Source organism: Carcharodon carcharias, chromosome 9, assembly GCF_017639515.1.
Source record: "Carcharodon carcharias isolate sCarCar2 chromosome 9, sCarCar2.pri, whole genome shotgun sequence".
NCBI classification, from domain to species: Eukaryota; Metazoa; Chordata; class Chondrichthyes; order Lamniformes; family Lamnidae; genus Carcharodon; species Carcharodon carcharias.
The window spans coordinates 15824994-15844779 of NC_054475.1; the positions used below are offsets into that span (position 1 = coordinate 15824994).

General features: G+C 41.1%; 1 protein-coding gene across 1 annotated transcript in view; it reads right to left on the reverse strand.

Moving 5' to 3' along the window:
* LOC121282376 (lysine-specific demethylase 9-like) overlaps window positions 1–19786 on the reverse strand; it is a 79234-nt gene that overhangs the window by 48133 nt on the left and 11315 nt on the right. Inside the window, exon 2 of the mRNA XM_041196097.1 lies at window positions 9912–10582. Within this exon, the coding sequence (XP_041052031.1) occupies window positions 9912–10582 (671 nt within the window). The remainder of the gene's footprint in view (window positions 1–9911; window positions 10583–19786) is intronic.

Here is a 19786-nt window from a genome sequence, read left to right on the forward strand (position 1 = left end):
GGCAGCATCCTGGTAAATCTCCTCTGTACCCTCTCCAGTGCAATCACATCCTTCCTATAATGTGGTGACCAGAACTGCACGCAGTACCCCAGTTGTAGCCTAACCAGTGTTTTAGGCAATTCCTGCTCTTGTATTCTATGCCTTGGCTAATAACAGCAAGTATCCCATACGCCTTCTTAACTACCTTATCTAACTGCTCTGCTATCTTCAGGGATCTGTGGATGCACACCAAGGTCCCTCTAATCTTCAATACTTTCCAGGATCCTACCATTCATAGTATAATATCTCTTATCTTGTTAACCCTCCCCAAATGCATTACCTCACACCTTTAAGGGTTGAATTCCATTTGCCACTGCTCTGCCCACCTGACCAGTCCATTGATATCCTCCTGCAGTTTACGGCTATCCTCCTCACTATTTACCATCCTACCAATTTTCGTGTCATCCACGAACTTCTTGATCATGGCCCCTACATTTAAGTTCAAATCATTTATGTACACCACAAACAGCAAGGGCCTCAGCATTGAGCCCTGCAGAACCCCCGCTGGAAATGGACTCCCAGTCACAGAAGCATCCCTCTATCATCACTCCCTACTTCCTGTCTCTCAGCCAATTTTGGATCCAACATGTCACTTTGCCTTGGATCCCATGGGCTCTTACTTTCTTGACCAGTCTGCCATGAGGGACCACATCAAATGCATTATCCCCATCAACACTCCTGGTTACCTCCTCAAAAAATTCGATCAAATTTGTCAAACACGACCTTCCCTTCACAAACCCATGCTGACAATCCCTGAATAATCCGTGTCTCTCCAAGTGCAGATATATTCTCTCCCTCAGAATTCTTTCTAGTAACCTCTCCACCACAGAGGTTAGGCTGACTGGTCTGTAATTTCCTGGTCTCTCCCTTCCTCCCTTTTTTAATAATGGGACAACGTTAGTAATTCTCCAATACTCTGGCACCTCACCTGTGGCCAGAAAGGGTTTGAAAATTACTGCCAGGGCTCCTGATATCTCTTCCCCGCCTCCCTCAACAACCTAGAATACATCTCATCGGGGCCTGCGGATTTATCCACTTTTAAGGCCACTAAACTCTCTCTCTCTCTCTCTATGTTAAGTTCCTCCTGCACTTTTTATACTCCTCTAGGGTCTCTACTGTATTGAGCCCTCAGTATCTGCCATTACCTTCTCTTAACCTTTATGTCCCTTGATCTCCAGGGTTCTCTGGACATGGTCCGCACCCCCCCCCCCCCCCCCCCCCCCCCCCCCCCCCCCCCCCCCCCCCCCCCCCCCCCCCCCCCCCCCCCCCCCCCCGCCTCCTAATACCCGGTCTTTACGGAACCATATTTGCCAGTACTCTCACTATTTCCTCCCACAGCTCTGACAGTTTTATCTGCAAGTGTCTGCTCCCAGTCCACTTGGGCCAAATTGTATCTCATCTTAGTAAAATTAGCCTTTCCCCAGTTTAGAACTTTTATTCCCAGCCCAAACTTATCCTTTTCCATAACTATCCTAAATCTATGTTATGGTCACTATCTCCAAAATGCTCCCCTACTGCCCCTACAGCAAAACAGCCCTGATCATGAACCCAAGTGACACAGCCTGTGATTGTAATCGAGTGTATTGTCCCCCCCTCGATCTTTTCACAACTTTTAATAAGATCAATTACACTGTCCTCCTTGCATTTCCAGCTTAGTCAGTGCAGATATCCTCATCTTGTCTATCTGATCATAGCCAGAATATTATCAGCAATGTTGTCTCTTTCCAATGCATAAGCCCCCAAGATCCAACCTTGCCCACTCTCCTCCACAATTCCAAAATGCTGGTCCTCGGCACCATATCTTCAGCTTCCACAAGTAGATAGATGCCATCCATCAACGTTCATCTGAACAGAGATTCTGACAGTGTAGAGCTCACTCAGTACTGCACTGAAGTGTCAGGCTGGGTTATGCGCTCAGATGTTTAGAATGAGGCTTGAACACATGACAGAGGGCAAGCAGGTAAGTTCATCCTACCAAAGCAATTAAACTAGAAATCAGAAACAGGAGTGCTGGGAATGCACAAAGTCAATCAGAATTTGAAAGGGCAGGAGGTTTACATTTCAGATGGGGGCCCATTTAAGAGCTCTGGTGAAGGGCCCAGCCAAATACATTCTAATCCTTTACAGCTTGGTGATGGGATTGTTTAGCACTTGTTGCACTGAGTCATTAACAATAGTTGCTGCACATTAAGCACTCATTTCATCCAGTATTTACTGCACAGCAAACCTGATTAATACACAAATGACATACTGGCAATTATGCTGCAGCCCTGAACCCAACTGTTAAATATCATGTATGCCTGACAGCTGTTGTTCATATCAGTGATAAATGAAAATATGCTGCATTAGACACCTACAGAACTAGGACAACTCAGTAAATTTTTTCTAGTGTCCATTATGGTAGGTAGTTTATCACTATTTTTAGATGACCAAAGTACTCAGAACTGATGTGCAATTACACAGGTAAAGTTATGTGTAGCACAAATGAAGTGAAGTCAAGTGAATACTTTGCAGTTGATTATCAAGCCATGAAGCGGCCGTTTATATGGAATTCTGACATCACCTCATCTCCATTCTGCTCACTGTAAATGGCTGCAGGAGAAAAATGCCTACAAATTTTAATCTTAGTTTCAAAGCAACAGGGACATACAAAAAGCCTTTCAAAAGATTTCGATTAAAATTCAAACGTCTTAGTATCTAGTTTACTTATTCACATGATGAAGAATGGAAATGCAAGATTCTGTTATTGAGCTAAGGCATGACTTTTATTTACTCTTAGGGTTGTCAAATCAAACTCAAACTTGACTCAAGACTATAGACAGACATAAGGTAAAAAAAAGTATAAATGAAAATGCTTTGAGCAGAATGAAAAATCTCCCATCTGCTCACAGCAGAGGCTTATATTCTTGTCAGGTCTGCCCATGGTACAACTCCATCCTGAGTCAGGAGGTCATGGGTTCAAGTTCCACTCCAGGTACTTGACCACATGATCTATGTTGACACTTCAGAAGTGCATTGAGGGAGCACTGCTTTTAAAGATGTTACACTACTATTTGAGATGACCAAAGGAGTTCTCCTGGTATCCTAGTCCCCACATATTCCTCAGCCAACATACTACAACCCATTTAATTGATTATTTTGTTGCTCGTGGGTCATTGCTGAGCGCAAAAATGGTTACATTTGCCTACAGATCAGAGACTTAATTTCATATGGTAATTCATTGGCTAGGAAGTGTTTTGGAATGTCCCTATGATGCTATGCTGTGGAATGCACAGTCTGTGGGGGTGCCTGGAGCAGATTCAATAATAACTTTAAAGGAGGAATTAGGTATACACTTGGGAAGGAAAATTTTTTTTATTATTCATTCACAGGATGTGGGCTTCACTGGCTGGGCCAGCTTTTATTGCCAATCCCTAGTTTCCCTTGAGAAGGTGATGGTGAGCTGCCTCCTTGAACCGCTGCAGTCCATGTGGTGTAGGTACACCCACAGTGCTGTTAGGAAGGGAGTTCCAGGATTTTGACTCAGCGACAGTGAAGGAACGGCAATATATTCCAAGTCAGGATGGTCAGTGACTTGGAGGGGAACTTCCAGGTGCTGGTGTTCCCATCTATCTGCTGCCCTTGTCCTTCTAGGTGGTAGTGAAGGGCTAGTAGGAAAAGCAGGGGTGTGAAACTACTTTAATAATTCTTTCAAAGAGCCAGCAGAGGCACGAAGGGCTGAATAGCCTCCCCTGGGCTGCATGATCCTATTAAAGGTGTTTATAAATGGAACCTCTCTGTCTCCCTTTTTATTATTTTTTCAATTCTCAATTTTGCTTTGTTGCATAATCCTATTTTTCTTTTATTTTCACTGCTTCTCCTCACTCTTCACTACAGATCTCAACTGCACCCCTACAGTTTGACATTTCCTAACTGCAATCAAGGCCAATAGAATGGAGGAGCTGGATTTCCTTAGATACAGTCTCCCACACACAGCTGTCCAGGACATACCAACTGCAACACTGCTCAGAATAAAATACCAGCAGTTACATACTGTGGTGGGAAAGGATCTCATTTCAGAAGTTTTTCTCAAAAGACGAACATCTGAAATGCTTAATCTTTTCAATTCAACTTTAAATCAGGCTTTCATCATCAACCTCACAGGGAAGGATTTAAAGCAACTCAAGATGGAAGAAATCCAACAAACAAATTTCAGCCCAAGGGAAAACAAGTGACTCAAATCGCAGAAAAATATTTACAGGACTCTGCTTCAAAAGCTGCATTACATTTGTTACCCACTCCCATCGAGTCATGTAAAGGGCCTCAATCTAAGCCAACATCCCATCACCATTATTGCCCTCTGATATCATCACCCATGGCAATGTATTCATATTATCTCCTTTCCTTAGTCTATATTTAGCCCATCACAAACTGTTCCTCTGAGCAGTGCGAGTAAGTTTCAGCCTGTAAACATCCATCAATGTCAATTCCTCACCTCTCAGCACTGCTTTACTGGTCTGTAAAACCCATTGCTTCTGTGGTCACTGAACTACTTTAGCTTCTGGTCTGGTAATTTTAAAATTCTCATCCTTGTTTTCCAAATTCTCTATAGTCTCATCTCCCCCTCCAAGGCCTCTTTGCTCCATCAATGGCAGCTGTGTCTTCAGCTGCCTGGGCTTTAACCTTTGGAATTCCCTTCCTGAGCCTCTCCATCTCTCTCTCATGTGAGAAAATACAGCAGCTAACTTACACACAGCAAGGCTACAACAAGCAGCAATGACCAGCGATTCAGTGCAGAGACACCATGGGGCATATATACAAAAATCTCTGAAAGCAGCAGTACAAGCTGAGGCTCTTAAAAGGCGGATGATATTTGGCTTTATTAATAGAGGCATAGACCAGAAAAGGGAGTTATATAAAACCTTTACAAATCAGTGGTTAGGCCTCATCTACAGTAGGAGGTTCAATTCTGGGCACCATACTTTAGGAAGGATGTCAAGGTTTTAGAGAGAATGCAGAAGAAATTTACTAAAATGATATCAAGGAAGAGGGGCTTAAGAGCAGTTTTAATTGCAGTGTTCAAAATCTCACATCCACAAACACAGAGTGTTGATCTGAATGAACTGCCTGAAAATTCATTTACCAGGCTATGGAGGACTAGTAGTAATGTGGGACTAAATGATTAGCTCTACCACTGGACTGAACAATCTCCTTTAGTTTGATTGTTTTAGTGATCTTAGTTGAGGGATAATTATTGGCCAGGATAGCCAGAACTGCCCTGATATTTTTCAAAATGCAGCAGTACTGTGGGATCTTTCACATCCACCTAAGATTGCAAACGGGGCCCAAGTTTAACAGTGCAACTGAAAGATGGCACCTTCGACAGTTCATTCCCTTTGTACTGCACCCAAGTGCCAGCCTAGCAGCAAGTCTCAATAGTAAGACCTGCCATGCTATGGCTGTTAATGACTCTTGCAAATTCCAGCATGCAATATATCATCAGTTGAAAACACAGCCAACCAAAACTGATGTACAGACTCCAGAAGACAGAATTGAGGAAAAAGGATGAAAATTAAAAAAAAACACTTCAAGAAATGTTATGGCACAGTGACAATAAGATAAAGAGCTGACTGTTCCAATGGCTGTTCAGAAGAATGAAGGATGATCTCATGAAAGAGTTTAGGTTCAGAGCTTTGGTCAGCCCTCATCTGGAGCACTACTATTGAAATTTTCAAGACAGATTTCTGTTGGGTAAGAGTATCAAGAGATCTGTAGCAAAAATGGGCAAATAGAGCAGAGGGACACATCTGCTCTGATCTAACTGAAAAATAGAATACACTCCAGGGGCTGAGCGGTTGACCTCTTTCTATGTTCTACTGACGTTATATAGAGGACGACGACACAGGTTATAATCAAAGCTGCTAAAAGTAACCAAAGATTTACCAACTGAAGGAGGAAAAAACCATGCATCAAAAGGTACAGCTAGTTGCACATTTAGTAATACCTGCATATGTGCCTGGCCTCATTTAATAACGTTTCTAGCGACATGAGGAATAAAGCACCTACCTGAAAAAAATTCTCACTTTGAATAAAATGCCAGGCTGCATCACTGAAAGCAGAATCTCATTTCTGTGACAAAGACCAGCAACACTGCATAGAGATCTGGTGCAGGTTAAACTGGATTGTTGCTAATAAATTCTGGGTTATTTTCATAAAGGTGGTTTGAAAGGCAATTCTGTCTCTGCAGCAGACAGGGAGATATGGGTGTGACCAGTCAGATCACTTCAGTAGTAGAGCTGTAATACTTGAATCTTTTTGTTTTGGGCATTTATTAATCTTTTAGACAGTTATTGCTTTTTTAAAAAAAATCCTTTTAAATCAAATAAATCCTTCAGAAGATATAGAAATAACCTCTGCAGCAGTAGCTAAAAATTGAAAAACTGCCTTAGAACAGCACCAGTCTGAGGGAATAATTTACGATGTACAATTGATTATGGATTAGGAGTTGCTGACAATTAGTATTATTCTGACAACCTGAAAGGAAAGCAGAGTAATAGAACGATCCCAAATCATAAAAGCAGTCAAGATCTTACAGGCTATTTCAATTCATCTGAAAATGGATAGTTACCAATATATCAAGTACTGCATGAAAAGAGTCATCTCAGATCATATTTTCAGACACAAAATATCCTTTTATTACAGATCTTTAGAAGCGCTAACACTCAAGATTTTATGTATCGAAAATTGGCTGAATTTATACAACTTTGCATCTCAGATTGAAATATAACCCATTATGGACACTTATTGATAGATTGTTGAGTTAAGACTCAGACGAACTGAAAATGGATTTAATTTGGTACAATTAAACATTACTATTCAAAAGCGGAGATACTTTGGATACTGGAAATCTGAAATAAAACAGAAAATGCTGGAAATACTCAGCAGTAGCAAGCAAATGTCCCACTCTATCTTCCACAGCCACACTGGAGAGTGTTTCAAATGAGGAAGCCTACCATTGCCACTTCCTTCCAGTGATTTATTTGAGCTGTGCATCATCCCTTAATGGCGAGTGAAGGTGTACTAGTATGTGAGAGCAAAATGCATGTGCTGACACGTACACTGGCTCAAGATACAGTCACATCTGCTATCAACCAATCATGGTTGAGTTGACATTGGGTAAAGTGCTGTTTCAAAAAGGCAGAGGACCCCTTTGCATGATGCACAATGCCTCCAATGCCATTACCTAGTATTTTGCTGATCAAACAGTTGGCCACATATATAAAATGTAAGTGTAACACTTCATTCCGATTAGATCACGCTTTAAAGGTTATTGTTTTGTCAGTAATAAATGACGTGAATATCGAACCACTTAATGTCTCTAGTTGTACGAGTTTGTTTAAAGGATAAGGCAGGAATTTTCAAACAAATGTAAGCTGTTTTCCTTTTATGACAACCATATACTGCCAAGATTTTGCCCTGAATCAGGAACAGCGTCACCTGAGGACACAGTCAGACAGCTGAGTTACAGCCTCTATGTGAGACTTTCAGCAAATATTTATAACCACTCGCTTACTCAGTCTCTTTGGCTTTCTTCCAGCTTCCTCGTTTATTCAGCAGTACTAATTCAGGAGCAGCTCCTATAAAGGAACCCATTAGGTTAAACTCTAAAATGAACACAAATGCTTTATTGAATCTTCTGAAAAGCCACTACTGTATTAGAACAAGCCATTAGTGTTTCTGACAAAAGGGCAGTGTGCATGGGAGTTCAAATTTCTTGCAACTTCTGTCATAACAGAACTCTGCAATAAGGCATTGAGTTTTCCTTTTCCTTCTGTGCCATTTTCACTTCAAGGTCAATTAAATAGATAAAGTTACTTAGGGGTTACACTACTGGTACCCCTTCATTTTTAAAATCTACAGGACACACATTTAATATTGGAGTGTCAGCTGTGGCTGGCTGTGCACTGTGGATCAGTTGATAACAATCATTTCTGTGATTCTGTGATAAAACAGGCAGGCTAACTTAGCTAAAGAACTGGTGATGTGATGTCTGTTATCTTTGTTTCTGTTTTGGGAGTTAGAGCTAGATTAAAATCATTGTGAGCCCTGGAAGTTTGTAAAACCCATTTACATCATATCAGGGAAGAAATTGTAAACGAGGGACAATTAATCAAAAGGTCGGTTTGAAGACAGCACAGAGCAGACCATACCGTTATGGAGATTGTAGAGTTTAGAGGAATTTTCCAGTTTCAATTTATCGGGATGTTTTTGCTGAGAGTTGATTGCAGTTTGGATCTTGTGTGACTTATAGCTCACAGACAGGATAGCCCAAGTAAATGACAACTAGATAGACCTGCACTGTAAGCAGCGTAAAAAACTAACTTCATCACCCACCATTTGGAATATAGGTGAGGCTTAATCTCAGTTTGAATTCTGTGAGGGAACAGAAGCTAGAAGATTGTCTAGTTTGAAACTAATGGAAGAATCTACAGTGATTCCCCCACACAGTCTCGTGGCAAAGAACAAAATTAGTTTGGAAGTATTCGGAAAGTAACCAGAACAAGGGACTGAGGCATCCACAGTTAAGAGGTAGCAAATGAGAGCTTCACTCTGAGAATAGCTGGAACTAAGGAGAATTTTTGCAGGGGTCTGTGGCATACTTATTATGGGTGGTCACTACAGAAGTAAATAGCTTTAAGATTGATGTGTCGTTTAAGAGAATTCTTGTGTTTCATTCTATTGGTTAAAATTTGGTATCTGGATTTCTTTTTAAATGTTAGGTGTCCCTAGTCAGATCGTAACACAGGGCACTGCCCGGTGAGATAGCATAGGCCTGTAAGCGTTGAGACAGGGCAAAAGGATTCATTCACTTGAAGGCACATTAAAAGCCAGGAAACTGTAGATGGAATCCAATGGTATTTTCTGGACCTGTACATTCCTAGTAATGTAGACTTAAAAATACAATTGGGTGATAAAAATAACTGGGAGCAAGGGAGGAGTGTGTGGATTAATCTTGGGCCAGAGCTTCTGAGGGATGGTACACTGCCCTGGAAATAGGTGGTTATGTGCCCTTGTGTTCTAGATATTGGTGGATTTCTGCCCTTTACAAGACTTTGGCTGATTACTATTACCATCTCACCTTGCATTCACTGAACTGCACACCCACTCCACCAAAACCCTGTAGCCCCCAGCATTTTGCCTCAAACTAGGTACCTTGTACAACTTGGAGTCAACCTCCCCTCTTTCTGTCTTGTGATAGCTATTAGAATGCTACAGTAAACTGTGGGCCTCCCAAGGTTAACACTCAGGGGATATTGGCCTCTACATTATCTCATCGCTTGCCAAAAATACCTGTTGTGGAGTTGGCATGGGCTACAGATTCGATAAACTATATTCAGCTTTGAAAGGCAGATTCAATCCACAGTTCCGAAAGGTTCAAGGGGTAACTGCCCCTCAGAAATGTTTTGATGTATATCTGGTGGATTCGAGTTTTGGGACGTTTGCATTATCTGAAGTTCATCTGTGACCAAGACAAGTATTGGGGTTCCCATCTCTGCAGCAGACACCAAGCATTTGGAGTGTGTACTAGCTGTGTGCTTTCCATTCCGCAGGGTATTGGCTGACATTCCTCGCTGACTGTTTGGAATGCAGATTAGAGGAGAGCAAGTTAAAGTCTGTCTGAGGAGGTTAGAGAGAGGAGTGTTGAAATTTGTAATTGACAAAATGGGTTTTTTAAAATTACATGTTGGTGAAAAGATATTTCTATATCATTGTTTTAACACGCGGTCATGTTCTGGGTTCCCAAGCATCAGTTCCTAAGACTTTTTAATTTTACTTATCTTTTGAAAAATGGATTATAAATAGCAAAAAAGACAGAAAGCATGAATTCTTACCTGAGCACGAAAGTTCGAGATGGTCGTGGTTTCTATATCCTTCTTCCCCAATATTTCCATTTTTACTGGTGTGTTGGGGAAGTTAAAAGCAAAGTAATCTAAAAAGTCTGGCAGGTAAGCTGCAGCTCCATGTACGATGGCCATTACATAGTGTGCCGCACTCTTCTCATTTTCACTGAAAGTCAAAGCAAGAAATTCTTCAGCAAACCTCTCCATCTCCATAGGAGACAAGAAAGAGAGTTCATCCATGTACGCGTGGAGCACTGGCGCACCACCATTTGGTTGATGCTCCACGTGAATGAAGTGAGCGAATTTAGAGGAACCTGTCCGCAAGAGTCCCTTCCGTACACAGTGGTCTCTGTGTGACAAGTATGGTAACTGTGCGCCTGAAGGGATGGTACAATGGCTCATTTTTAGATCCAGCCTGCCAAGCTGTTCAATATGTTCAACGGAGGCTTTGTTGATTACACTTGACTCATCAGAAGAACCGTGCCCCAAAGCGTCCAGGTCAATGTGAGTGATCCCTGCACATGTCGTCTGTACTTCTTTGTTGTACATTTTTAGCCGCCTTGGTCGCTCACCTTCCCGATGTTTCTTTTTCTTCTTTTTCTTTGTTTTTTTGCCCAAGTATTCATCCGGTCTCCGGCTTTTCCCATTTTCATCGGAACCACCTGTGATGGGGAACAAATTCCAATATTGCAATAAATCTATACTGTACAACACATCCAAACTCAACAGCTCATGTCTTCACAAGGTTATGAAAAGGCAGGATCAGTAACAACATAGGAATGACCTCATTATGTTAACATGCCCTGTGAAATTAGTCCACCTTCTTATATGGTGTTATCTAACCTATTATGGTGAAACATGAACAAGGAACAATTTTACCGCAAAGGATTAAGTTTTAAAAAATCATCCCATTAAGTTGGGAATACTCAGTTGTTCAATATTCTTTGAACTTTTTTTTTACATAGCAGGAATGCTTACTATGATGAAAGCGCATTTTGCTTGTGGTTAAGTTTATTAACCTAGGTTGATATTTTTGACTGACCTAAGGTACGAAAAACACATACAATCTGCAAATTAAAAACTGTTAACCTATAAGCTTCAGCTAGCCTATATTGAATTTGGATGAAACATTGAGCCAAACAATTTATGTATTAAGTCTTGTTACACATTTAATTTGGGTTAAATGCCTGTTCAGTTTAACGGAGAATTTTAGATATTTAAATCAAGGAATACTATACACTGAGCAGACACAGGTCTGTACAAGCTTCCTTCAGTGGTGCATACTGCCAGCATTGTAGACTTCAAAAATTGGAATCAAGCTTCAAAAGATTGGAGTGTATTTGGCTGCCTGAAGCTCTCATGAGACGTGAATAGGTGTAACATTGACTTGATATTCAGGACTGCAGTCTACAGATTAACCCAAGAGGAGGTATTTCAACATTACTCTACAGCACACTGCGCAAAACAAAGGCAGGCCATTTGGCCCATCATAATTGGACTTCTTGTGACCAGTATGCTACTAGATTGACTATATACTTGAATATTTTATAGATGCTGTTGATTTCTACTCTCCAGAATCTATTAAGTCCTTTAGATCTCTCCTAGTTTCATCTGTAGTTATTTCAACGTCCGTGAAGTACTTACATCATCTGTTCTATGTGCATTTTCCACATTAAGTTTCATTTGCCACTATTCAATAAATGACACATGTTGCGTACACCATTTCGCATTTCATAAGCCACCACCTCAGAAGCAACTATCCCCCCCAGCTCACTGCCAAACCCGTGAAGTATTATAGCTGAGTGAGCTTCCTGAAGACGTACTGTGCTTGTAAATCATTCGAATTATTTTGTATTAAACAGTAATGTAAAATGGCTCATTACATCTACGTGATTAGCAAAGGGATTTATTGAGAGTTTAGTTCCTACATGCAGGGCATGGGAATGGAGAAACCTTGGAAATTTGTATATTAATCTCAAATTACATTACTACAAAGTGCAATCAGATATCCACTTGTGGTGGGGTGAAGGGGGGAAAAAGAAAAGAGTAGAGAAATTGGAAGACAACCATGTCATCCTTTGCCTTGTATTACTCAGTATTTCAAAAGAATATCATTTCATTCAAATAGATCTTTCATCACATGTAATTTAATGTCAACAGCACTGTAGTCCAATTTCCAGTAAGCATTATTGCAAGCCCCTCAAGCTCGGCTTCTATCAATATTACCCACGATGCCTGTCACAAGTAGGCAACAAGAACAATTTTAGACATAAAAACAGAAAATGTTGGAAAAACTCAGCAAGTTTAACAGCACCTGTGGGGAGAAAAACAGAAGTAACGTTTCGAGTCCGATGACTCTTCTTCAGATGGATTCGGACATTCGGACTCAAAACATTAATTCTGTCTTTCTCTCCACAGGTGCTTTTTTGACCTACTGGATTTTTCCAGCATTTTCTGTTTTTGTTTCAGATTTCCAGCATCCACAGTATTTTACTTTTATCTATGGGATCAGATGTCATGCTAGCTTTATATCCTTCCTATTTCACTCTTCTGAAGTCAGTGAGGAGTAACAATGAGCAGAACGGAAAGCTGATGTTCTACTCTTCTCGTGGACTTCCTGCTCACTGAGTTAAGTTAAAATCATCCGTTACCTCCAGTGTCTACTCTTAAACAACTATGTCAGTACAGTGTTAGACACCCAGAGATGAACATCCTACATTGCTTTTCTAACAAGACATCCCTGTGTTGCTGACTATCCTGAGCAACTCAATTTAAAGGCCTGAGGTTTGCAGTCATGTCAAGGATACAGGGGTAGAATAGTGTAGTAAGAAAATAAAATGCTGGGAATACTCAGGTCAGGCAGCATTTGTGGTGAGTAAAACACAATTAATGTTTCAATCTTTCATCAGAATTCTATTTACGTTAACTCTCTCTCTGCGTGACCTGAGTACTACCAGCAGTTTCTGTTTTTATTTCAGATTTCCAGCAACGACAGTATTTTAACTGAGTACAGTAGCGTATTGATCAAAGTACTGGACTAGCAATCCAGACGCTGAGTGTTCAAATGCCACCATGGCTAATTTTTGAACTGAACTCAAAAGTCTGGTATTTCATGAGCTGGCACCAGGAAAAATGCGATTTTTTTCCTTAAACTTCAACTGATTTGCTAATGTCATAGAGGAAAATGCGCTACCACTCCTCCCCGAGTTGGCCTATACATGGCGTGGTTGACTGAATCAAAAACTCACCTTGGCACTCAAAATGTATTACTGTACATTCTTAAATATGTTGCAGTACCTTCACTGGAAGGAGTCCACAATTATTGTGCAACCAGCTAACATAGGCAATCTCCTTGATAAGTATGGGCATAGCAATTTATAATGATAACAGCAGACAGAAAGAACGCGTAGAGACAAGATTTCTGATATATAGATTTGCTCACTCCTTCAATTCAGAATTTACCAAGTCGGCAAGTTTTTATATTTAAGCAGATATATAGCAGGCATATCAAATCAATCAACTTTTAAGACCAAGCAAGGATATTTCAATGTTTAAATTTCAATGTTTAAAATGCCCTTCTGTATCTGAAAGGGAATACTGCAGTTTACATATAAAATGTAATGCTTACAGTTGTTTGAATATGAAGAAACTTATCTCTATGTTAATTCTGTCATACTTCAATTATAAATTCCGATGTCACATTTATAATGGAAACGCCATGTAAACTTGTCATGCTGCAGTTGCACTCTTGTGCCAGTAGAGGTGCTGCTGCCCTACACTGGGAAGTTCCAATTATAACAAAATTTTACATAGGCGGTTCCATTATAAACATAGACATAGGAGTTTATAACAGAAATCCAAGAATAGAATGTGAGACTTTAAAATGGAAACCGAATTACCAACTGAAGATGGGTAGATGGGATTAAGGTACAGATCAGTCACAAACTAATCGAATGGCTGCTGAGCAGTAATAACTATCAGGAAAGTCTGAACAGGCTGCAGCTTTATTGTCCAAAAAAGAGAAGTGTGGTGTGACCTGATGTTATGAAAGTGCTTCATAAGGTAGGCATAGAGAAGATGCTTCCACTTGCAGAACTAGGGGCCATAAAAATCATCAATATGGGTTGAGCTCAAAAATAAAAAAGGGGCAGCCACACTACTAGCAGTGTACTATAGATCCCCAAATAGTGGGTGGAAAATAGAACAACAAATACGTAGGCAAATTTCTAAGAGCAAAAATAAGAGGGCAATTATAGTTGGGGACTTCAACTATCCTAATATCAACTGGGATACAAACAGTGTGAAGGGTATAGAGAGCACAAAATTCTTGATCTGTATTCAACAGGTCTTTTTTAGCCAGCACGCAACAAGTCCAACAAGAGGGAATTCTAGATTTAGTCTTAGGAAATGAAGCTGGGAAAGAGGATGAAGTAGCAGTGGATGACCATTTGAGATAATGGCCATAATGCAGTTAAATTCAGCATAATTATGGAGAAGAACAAAGACAGAACAGGAGTAAAAGTTCTAACATGGAGAAAGAAAAATTTTATGAAGCTGAGGGGTGATCTGTTGAAAGTGAACTGGTTACAGCTACTTGAATGGAAATCAGTTACAGACCAGTGGGAGACATTCAAAAGCAAGATTCTACATGGTAGACATGTTGCCACAAAGAAAAAGGGTGGTCCTGCCAAATCTGGAGCCCCCTGGTTACCTAGAAGCATACAGGATAAGATAAACCAAAAAAAGAAATCTTATGGCAGTCACAAAAAAAAACTTTAGAAAGCCTAGAGGAGTATAGAAAATACAGGGGTGAAGTAAAAAAGGAAATCAGGAAACCAAAGAGAGGATATGAAAAAATATTGGCAGGTAAATACAAGGAAAACCCAAACATGTTTTATCAGTACATTAAGAGCAACAGGATAACCAAGAAAAGGGTAGGTAAAAACAAAAAAACTGCGGATGCTGGAAATCCAAAACAAAAACAGAATTACCTGGAAAAACTCAGCAGGTCTGGCAGCATCGGCGGAGAAGAAAAGAGTTGACGTTTCGAGTCCTCATGACCCTTCGACAGTTCTGTCGAAGGGTCATGAGGACTCGAAACGTCAACTCTTTTCTTCTCCGCCGATGCTGCCAGACCTGCTGAGTTTTTCCAGGTAATTCTGTTTTTGTTTAAGAAAAGGGTAGGGCCTATCAGGGATGTACATGCTAACTTGTGTTGATGCAGAAGATGTGGACAGGGTTCTTAATGAGTACTTTGTCTTCACAAAGGAGGGGGATGATGAATATATTCTAGTTAAAGAGGAGCAGCGTGAAATATTAGATACAATAAGCATAATGAGGGGGGAAATACTGGAGGGACTGACATCCTTGAAGGTGGATAAATCACCAGGGCCAGATGGATTGTAACCCAGGCTGTTAAAGGAAGCCAGGAAGGAAATAGGTGTCCTGAGGATATTTTTTTAATTCTCACTAGATACAGAAGAGGCACCAGAGGACTGGAGTCTACAAACGTTAAACCATTGTTCAAAAAGGGTGCGAGGGATAGGCCAAGTAATTATAGTCTGGTCAGTCTGACTTCGGGTGTGGACAAACAAGGAGAGGCGATAGCCTCTAGTAATCCAGAGACCCAGGGCAATGCCCTGGGTGTGGGTGTACCCAGTGTTGCAGTAGTTCAAGAAAGCAGCTCACTACCACCTTCTCAAGGACAACTAGGGATGGGCAATAAATGCTGGCCCCGCCAGCGAAGCCAATGTCCCGCGAAAGAATAAAATAAATTAATTAATTATTAGAACCAATTCTGAGAGCCAGGGTAAACTGTCAATTAGAAAGGTTAATCAAGGATAGTCAGCATGGTGTCTTACTTAATTTAATTTTTTGACGCAGTAACAAGGAGGATTGATGAGGGTAGTACAGTGGATGTGGTCTGTATGGGTTTTGGCAAGGCATTTGACAAGGTCCCACTCGCAGACTGGTCAGAAAAGTAAAAGCTCATGGGATACAGGAGAATGTGGCGAGTTGGGTCCAAAATTGGCTCAGTGACAGGAAACAAAGGGCAACGATCGACGGATGCTTTTACGAATGGAAAGCAGTTTCCATAAATTTGGGCAGAGAGTTCCAAGCACCTACCCCATCCTCTGGGTGAAAAAGTTTTTCATGTCCCCTCTAATCCTTCTGCCAGTCACCTTAATTGACCTCTCCAATAGGGGAAGCAAGTCTTTCCTGTCTACTCTATCTAGGCCCCTCATAATTTTGTACACCTCAATCAAGTCACCCCTCAGCCTCCTCTGTTCTAAGGAAAACAACCCTAACCTAGCTAATCTTTTCTCATAGCTACAATTTTCAAGCCCTGGCAACCTTCTTGTAAATCTCTCTCCAGAGCAATTATGTCCTTCCTGTAATGTGACCAGAGCTGTACGCAAAGGACTGAGTTGGTTCCCTTGCTGTTTGTGGTATATATTAATGATTTGGGCTTAAATGTGGGAGGCATGATTGGGAAATTTGCAGGTGACACAAAAATTGGCCATGTAGTTAATAGTGACGAGGATAACTATGGGCTCCAGGATGATATTGACGGTTTGGTTGAGTAGGAGAAAAAGTGGCAAATGGAATTCAATCCAGAGAAGTGAGATAATGTATTTTGGGAGGGCAAACAAAGCAAGGGAATACTCAATAACTGGGAGGGCACTGAAAGAGGTAGGGGAAATTAGAGTCCTTGCCCACAGGTTCCTGAAGGTGGCAGGACAGGTAGATAAGGTGATAAAGGGGGCATATGGAATGCTTTCCTTTACTGGGTGAAGCATAGCGTACAAAAGTAGGGATGTAATGCTGGAACTGTATAAAACGCTGGCTAGGCCACAGCTGGAGTTTTGCGTACAGCTCTGGTCACATTACAGGAAGGACATAACTGCTCTGGAGAGAGATTTACAAGAATGTTGCCAGGGCTTGAAAATTGTAGCTATGAGAAAAGATTAGATAGGTTAGAGTTGTTTTCCTTAGAACAGAGGAGGCTGAGAGTTGACTTGATTGAGGTGTACAAAATTATGAGGGGCCAAAATTATGAGTAGACAGGAAAGACTTGCTTCCCCTACTGGAGGTGTCAATTACCAGGGGGGCACAGAATTATGGGGGCATGAGGAAAAACTTTTTCATCCAGAGGATGGGGTAGGTGCCTGGAACTCTCTGCCCAAATTGGTGGTTGAGGCAGAAACCCTCAACTCATTTAAAAGATACCTGGATCTGCACCTGAAGTGTTGTAATCTGCAAGGCTATGGACCGGGTGCTGGAAGGCGGGATTAGAATGGGCAGCTAGTTTTTTCAGCTGGCGAAGATGATAGGCTGAGTGGCCTCTTTCTGTGCTGTAACTTTTCTATGATTCTATAAATATAAGATAATCACTAAGGAATCCAATAATGAACTCAGGAGAAATGTCCTTAGTCAGAGTGGAACTTGCTACCACAAAGAGTAGCTGGTGTCAATAGTACAGCTGTAATTATGAGGAAGTTAGGCAAGCACGAGAGGAAAAGGAACAAAGGTTATGTTGATGGGGTTAGATGAAGATGGATGGGAGGAAGCTGGTTGGAGTATAAACACTAATATGGACCCGTTAGACCAAATGTCCTGTTTTTGTGCTCTAAATACTAACAGACTTGAGTGTCTAAATGGCTTAGTCACACTCCTGTTTGCACTTCAGAGCTCTGTTCCAATTATTCACTAATCCTCTAAACCATTTCACCCAAAGGCTACATTTGGGTTTAGACTCATGTGCAATGCCACAAAAAATCAAGCAGTTGAGTATAAACTCCTTTTAGCTGAACACTCAATCTGCCTGCAATGCTCCAATTTTTTTTAAGAGCTTAACACAACAATCAAGAAATCTTGAAGAAAAAAATAAGCTATCGTTCATATGACCCCAGCAGAAAAGACAGCAATATAGGATAAAGATTTTTTTAAAGGGCTGAGTCATCAGGGTTTCCAGGCTGTAACCTTAGCACTATTCATCACAATAAACTGGCAACTTTACATATATTCCAACCGTGGGCACATGATGTACTGCAATCGAATAGGCTCCAGGATCAATTACATTACTACTGTAAAGGCTGCCACATTTGAGTGCCGTGATTACTGAATCCTGGAGCATACTATATACTCGCCCAGTCTCAGCTCCTGTCCTCAATGCCTCTCCCTGCAAAACGACAAGTGCGTTCTTTTAGAGAGGATGCTGAAAATGCAGGGTTCACATTCTTTCCAGATTACTGCAGTTACCAAAAGCTAATAGCCTGAAAAAAAACCAGCACTTAGAGACTGAATCTTGGAGGCCATCCCATTCTTCTCACACAAGCCAGTACTTCTGCTTCTGAAAGGTCAGAGTTAGTGAAATTTGGATGCATTTCAAAGCCTGGATAATCACATATTGTGCAATGCGTATCGGTCACGAGCACAAGCAACATTCCTTACATTCACATTGATATTATTTTGGGGCACAACTGCACTAAAATCCTGTCAAAAACCTTCACATTTGAATTGTTAAGACTTGGCCAGACTGTTTTTTTTTAGTTCTGCACTATGCAGAATGAATTTTGTATGAACAAAGGAAAATATGTTCAATATGAAATATCAATGAACCTTTGAGATTAAGGATGTTGAAACATCTTGAACGCTTTTCAGGATTGAGTGAAAACCATTGATATATCCAACTCTTCACAAAGGGCAAGATATTTCTGAGGAGCAGGATAATGCAGTGCTAGTTTAGTGCAGTCTATAGTCAAACATAAAGCTGATGCTACCGTAAATATGCATTCTGCTCACTGGCACTCAACATTCAGGATTTTAAACAGCCGCATGTGCTTGCCAGCACCAGCTGGTTACTGATAACTTTCTCAGCTGTCAGGCAGAATGAAGCATAGGGCACCAGGAGCCTCTCCATGGTTTGCATTAAGTGTAGAATCTATCCCTTGGCTAACTTCCTGAGGCAGCTGAGATGGTTTGGGGAGAAGGGGTGGAAGAGGTGTGTGGGGGTTGTTGGTGGGAAACAGGCAGGTGGCTCAGGCCAGATCTCAGGTCTGAAAGAAAAGGCAAATTTTTCTGCCATATCCTGGGAACGCTGTGCAAAATCTCAATGTAAAAAATACACCTGCATTATGGTTTGCAAATTCGTTGGATATCAGTTTTGACAGTTAGCCAAGTCTGAATATCTTTTCTTATTCATTCATAGAATGCGGGTTTCACTGGCAAGGCCAATTATTGTGTAATTGCCTTTAAGGTGGTAATGGGCTGTCTGCTTGAACAGCTGCAGTCTGTGTGGTGAAGGTACTCTGCTAGACAGTTGCTGGATTTTGACCCAGTGGCACTGAAGGAACTGCGATATATTTCCAAATCAGAATGGAGAGAGGCATGCTGGGGAACCTGGAGCTGGTTTGGTGATCACATGTGCCCATTGCGTCTAGATGGCAGAGGTCACAGGTTTGAGAGGTGCTGTCGAAGAAGCTTTAGCAAGTTGTTGCACTGCATCTTAGCCAAACCACCAATAACCTGGCCAAGTTCCACTATGTCCCTGTAACAAGGTCACTGTCATGTTTAATAGTTTGCAACAATGCAGCAACATTGATCTCACGTTTTGAGCTTCCGACCTTTTAAGGGTGCAGGCAAACACTCGGAGTTTTGATGGGCAAGTGTTTGCTCTATAAAATGGCTCCAACTGACATGATTACATCAACCTCAAAAACCCAAACTGATGTCACATTAGATCTGTGGTATGAAAACATTTTCACTTGAGCGCAGAAATTTACAAGGTACTATGCAGTTGTTTAAGGAGCTGCACTGCTATTCAGCATTGCCCATTACCAGATGGAAGGTTTTTAAATCCCCTC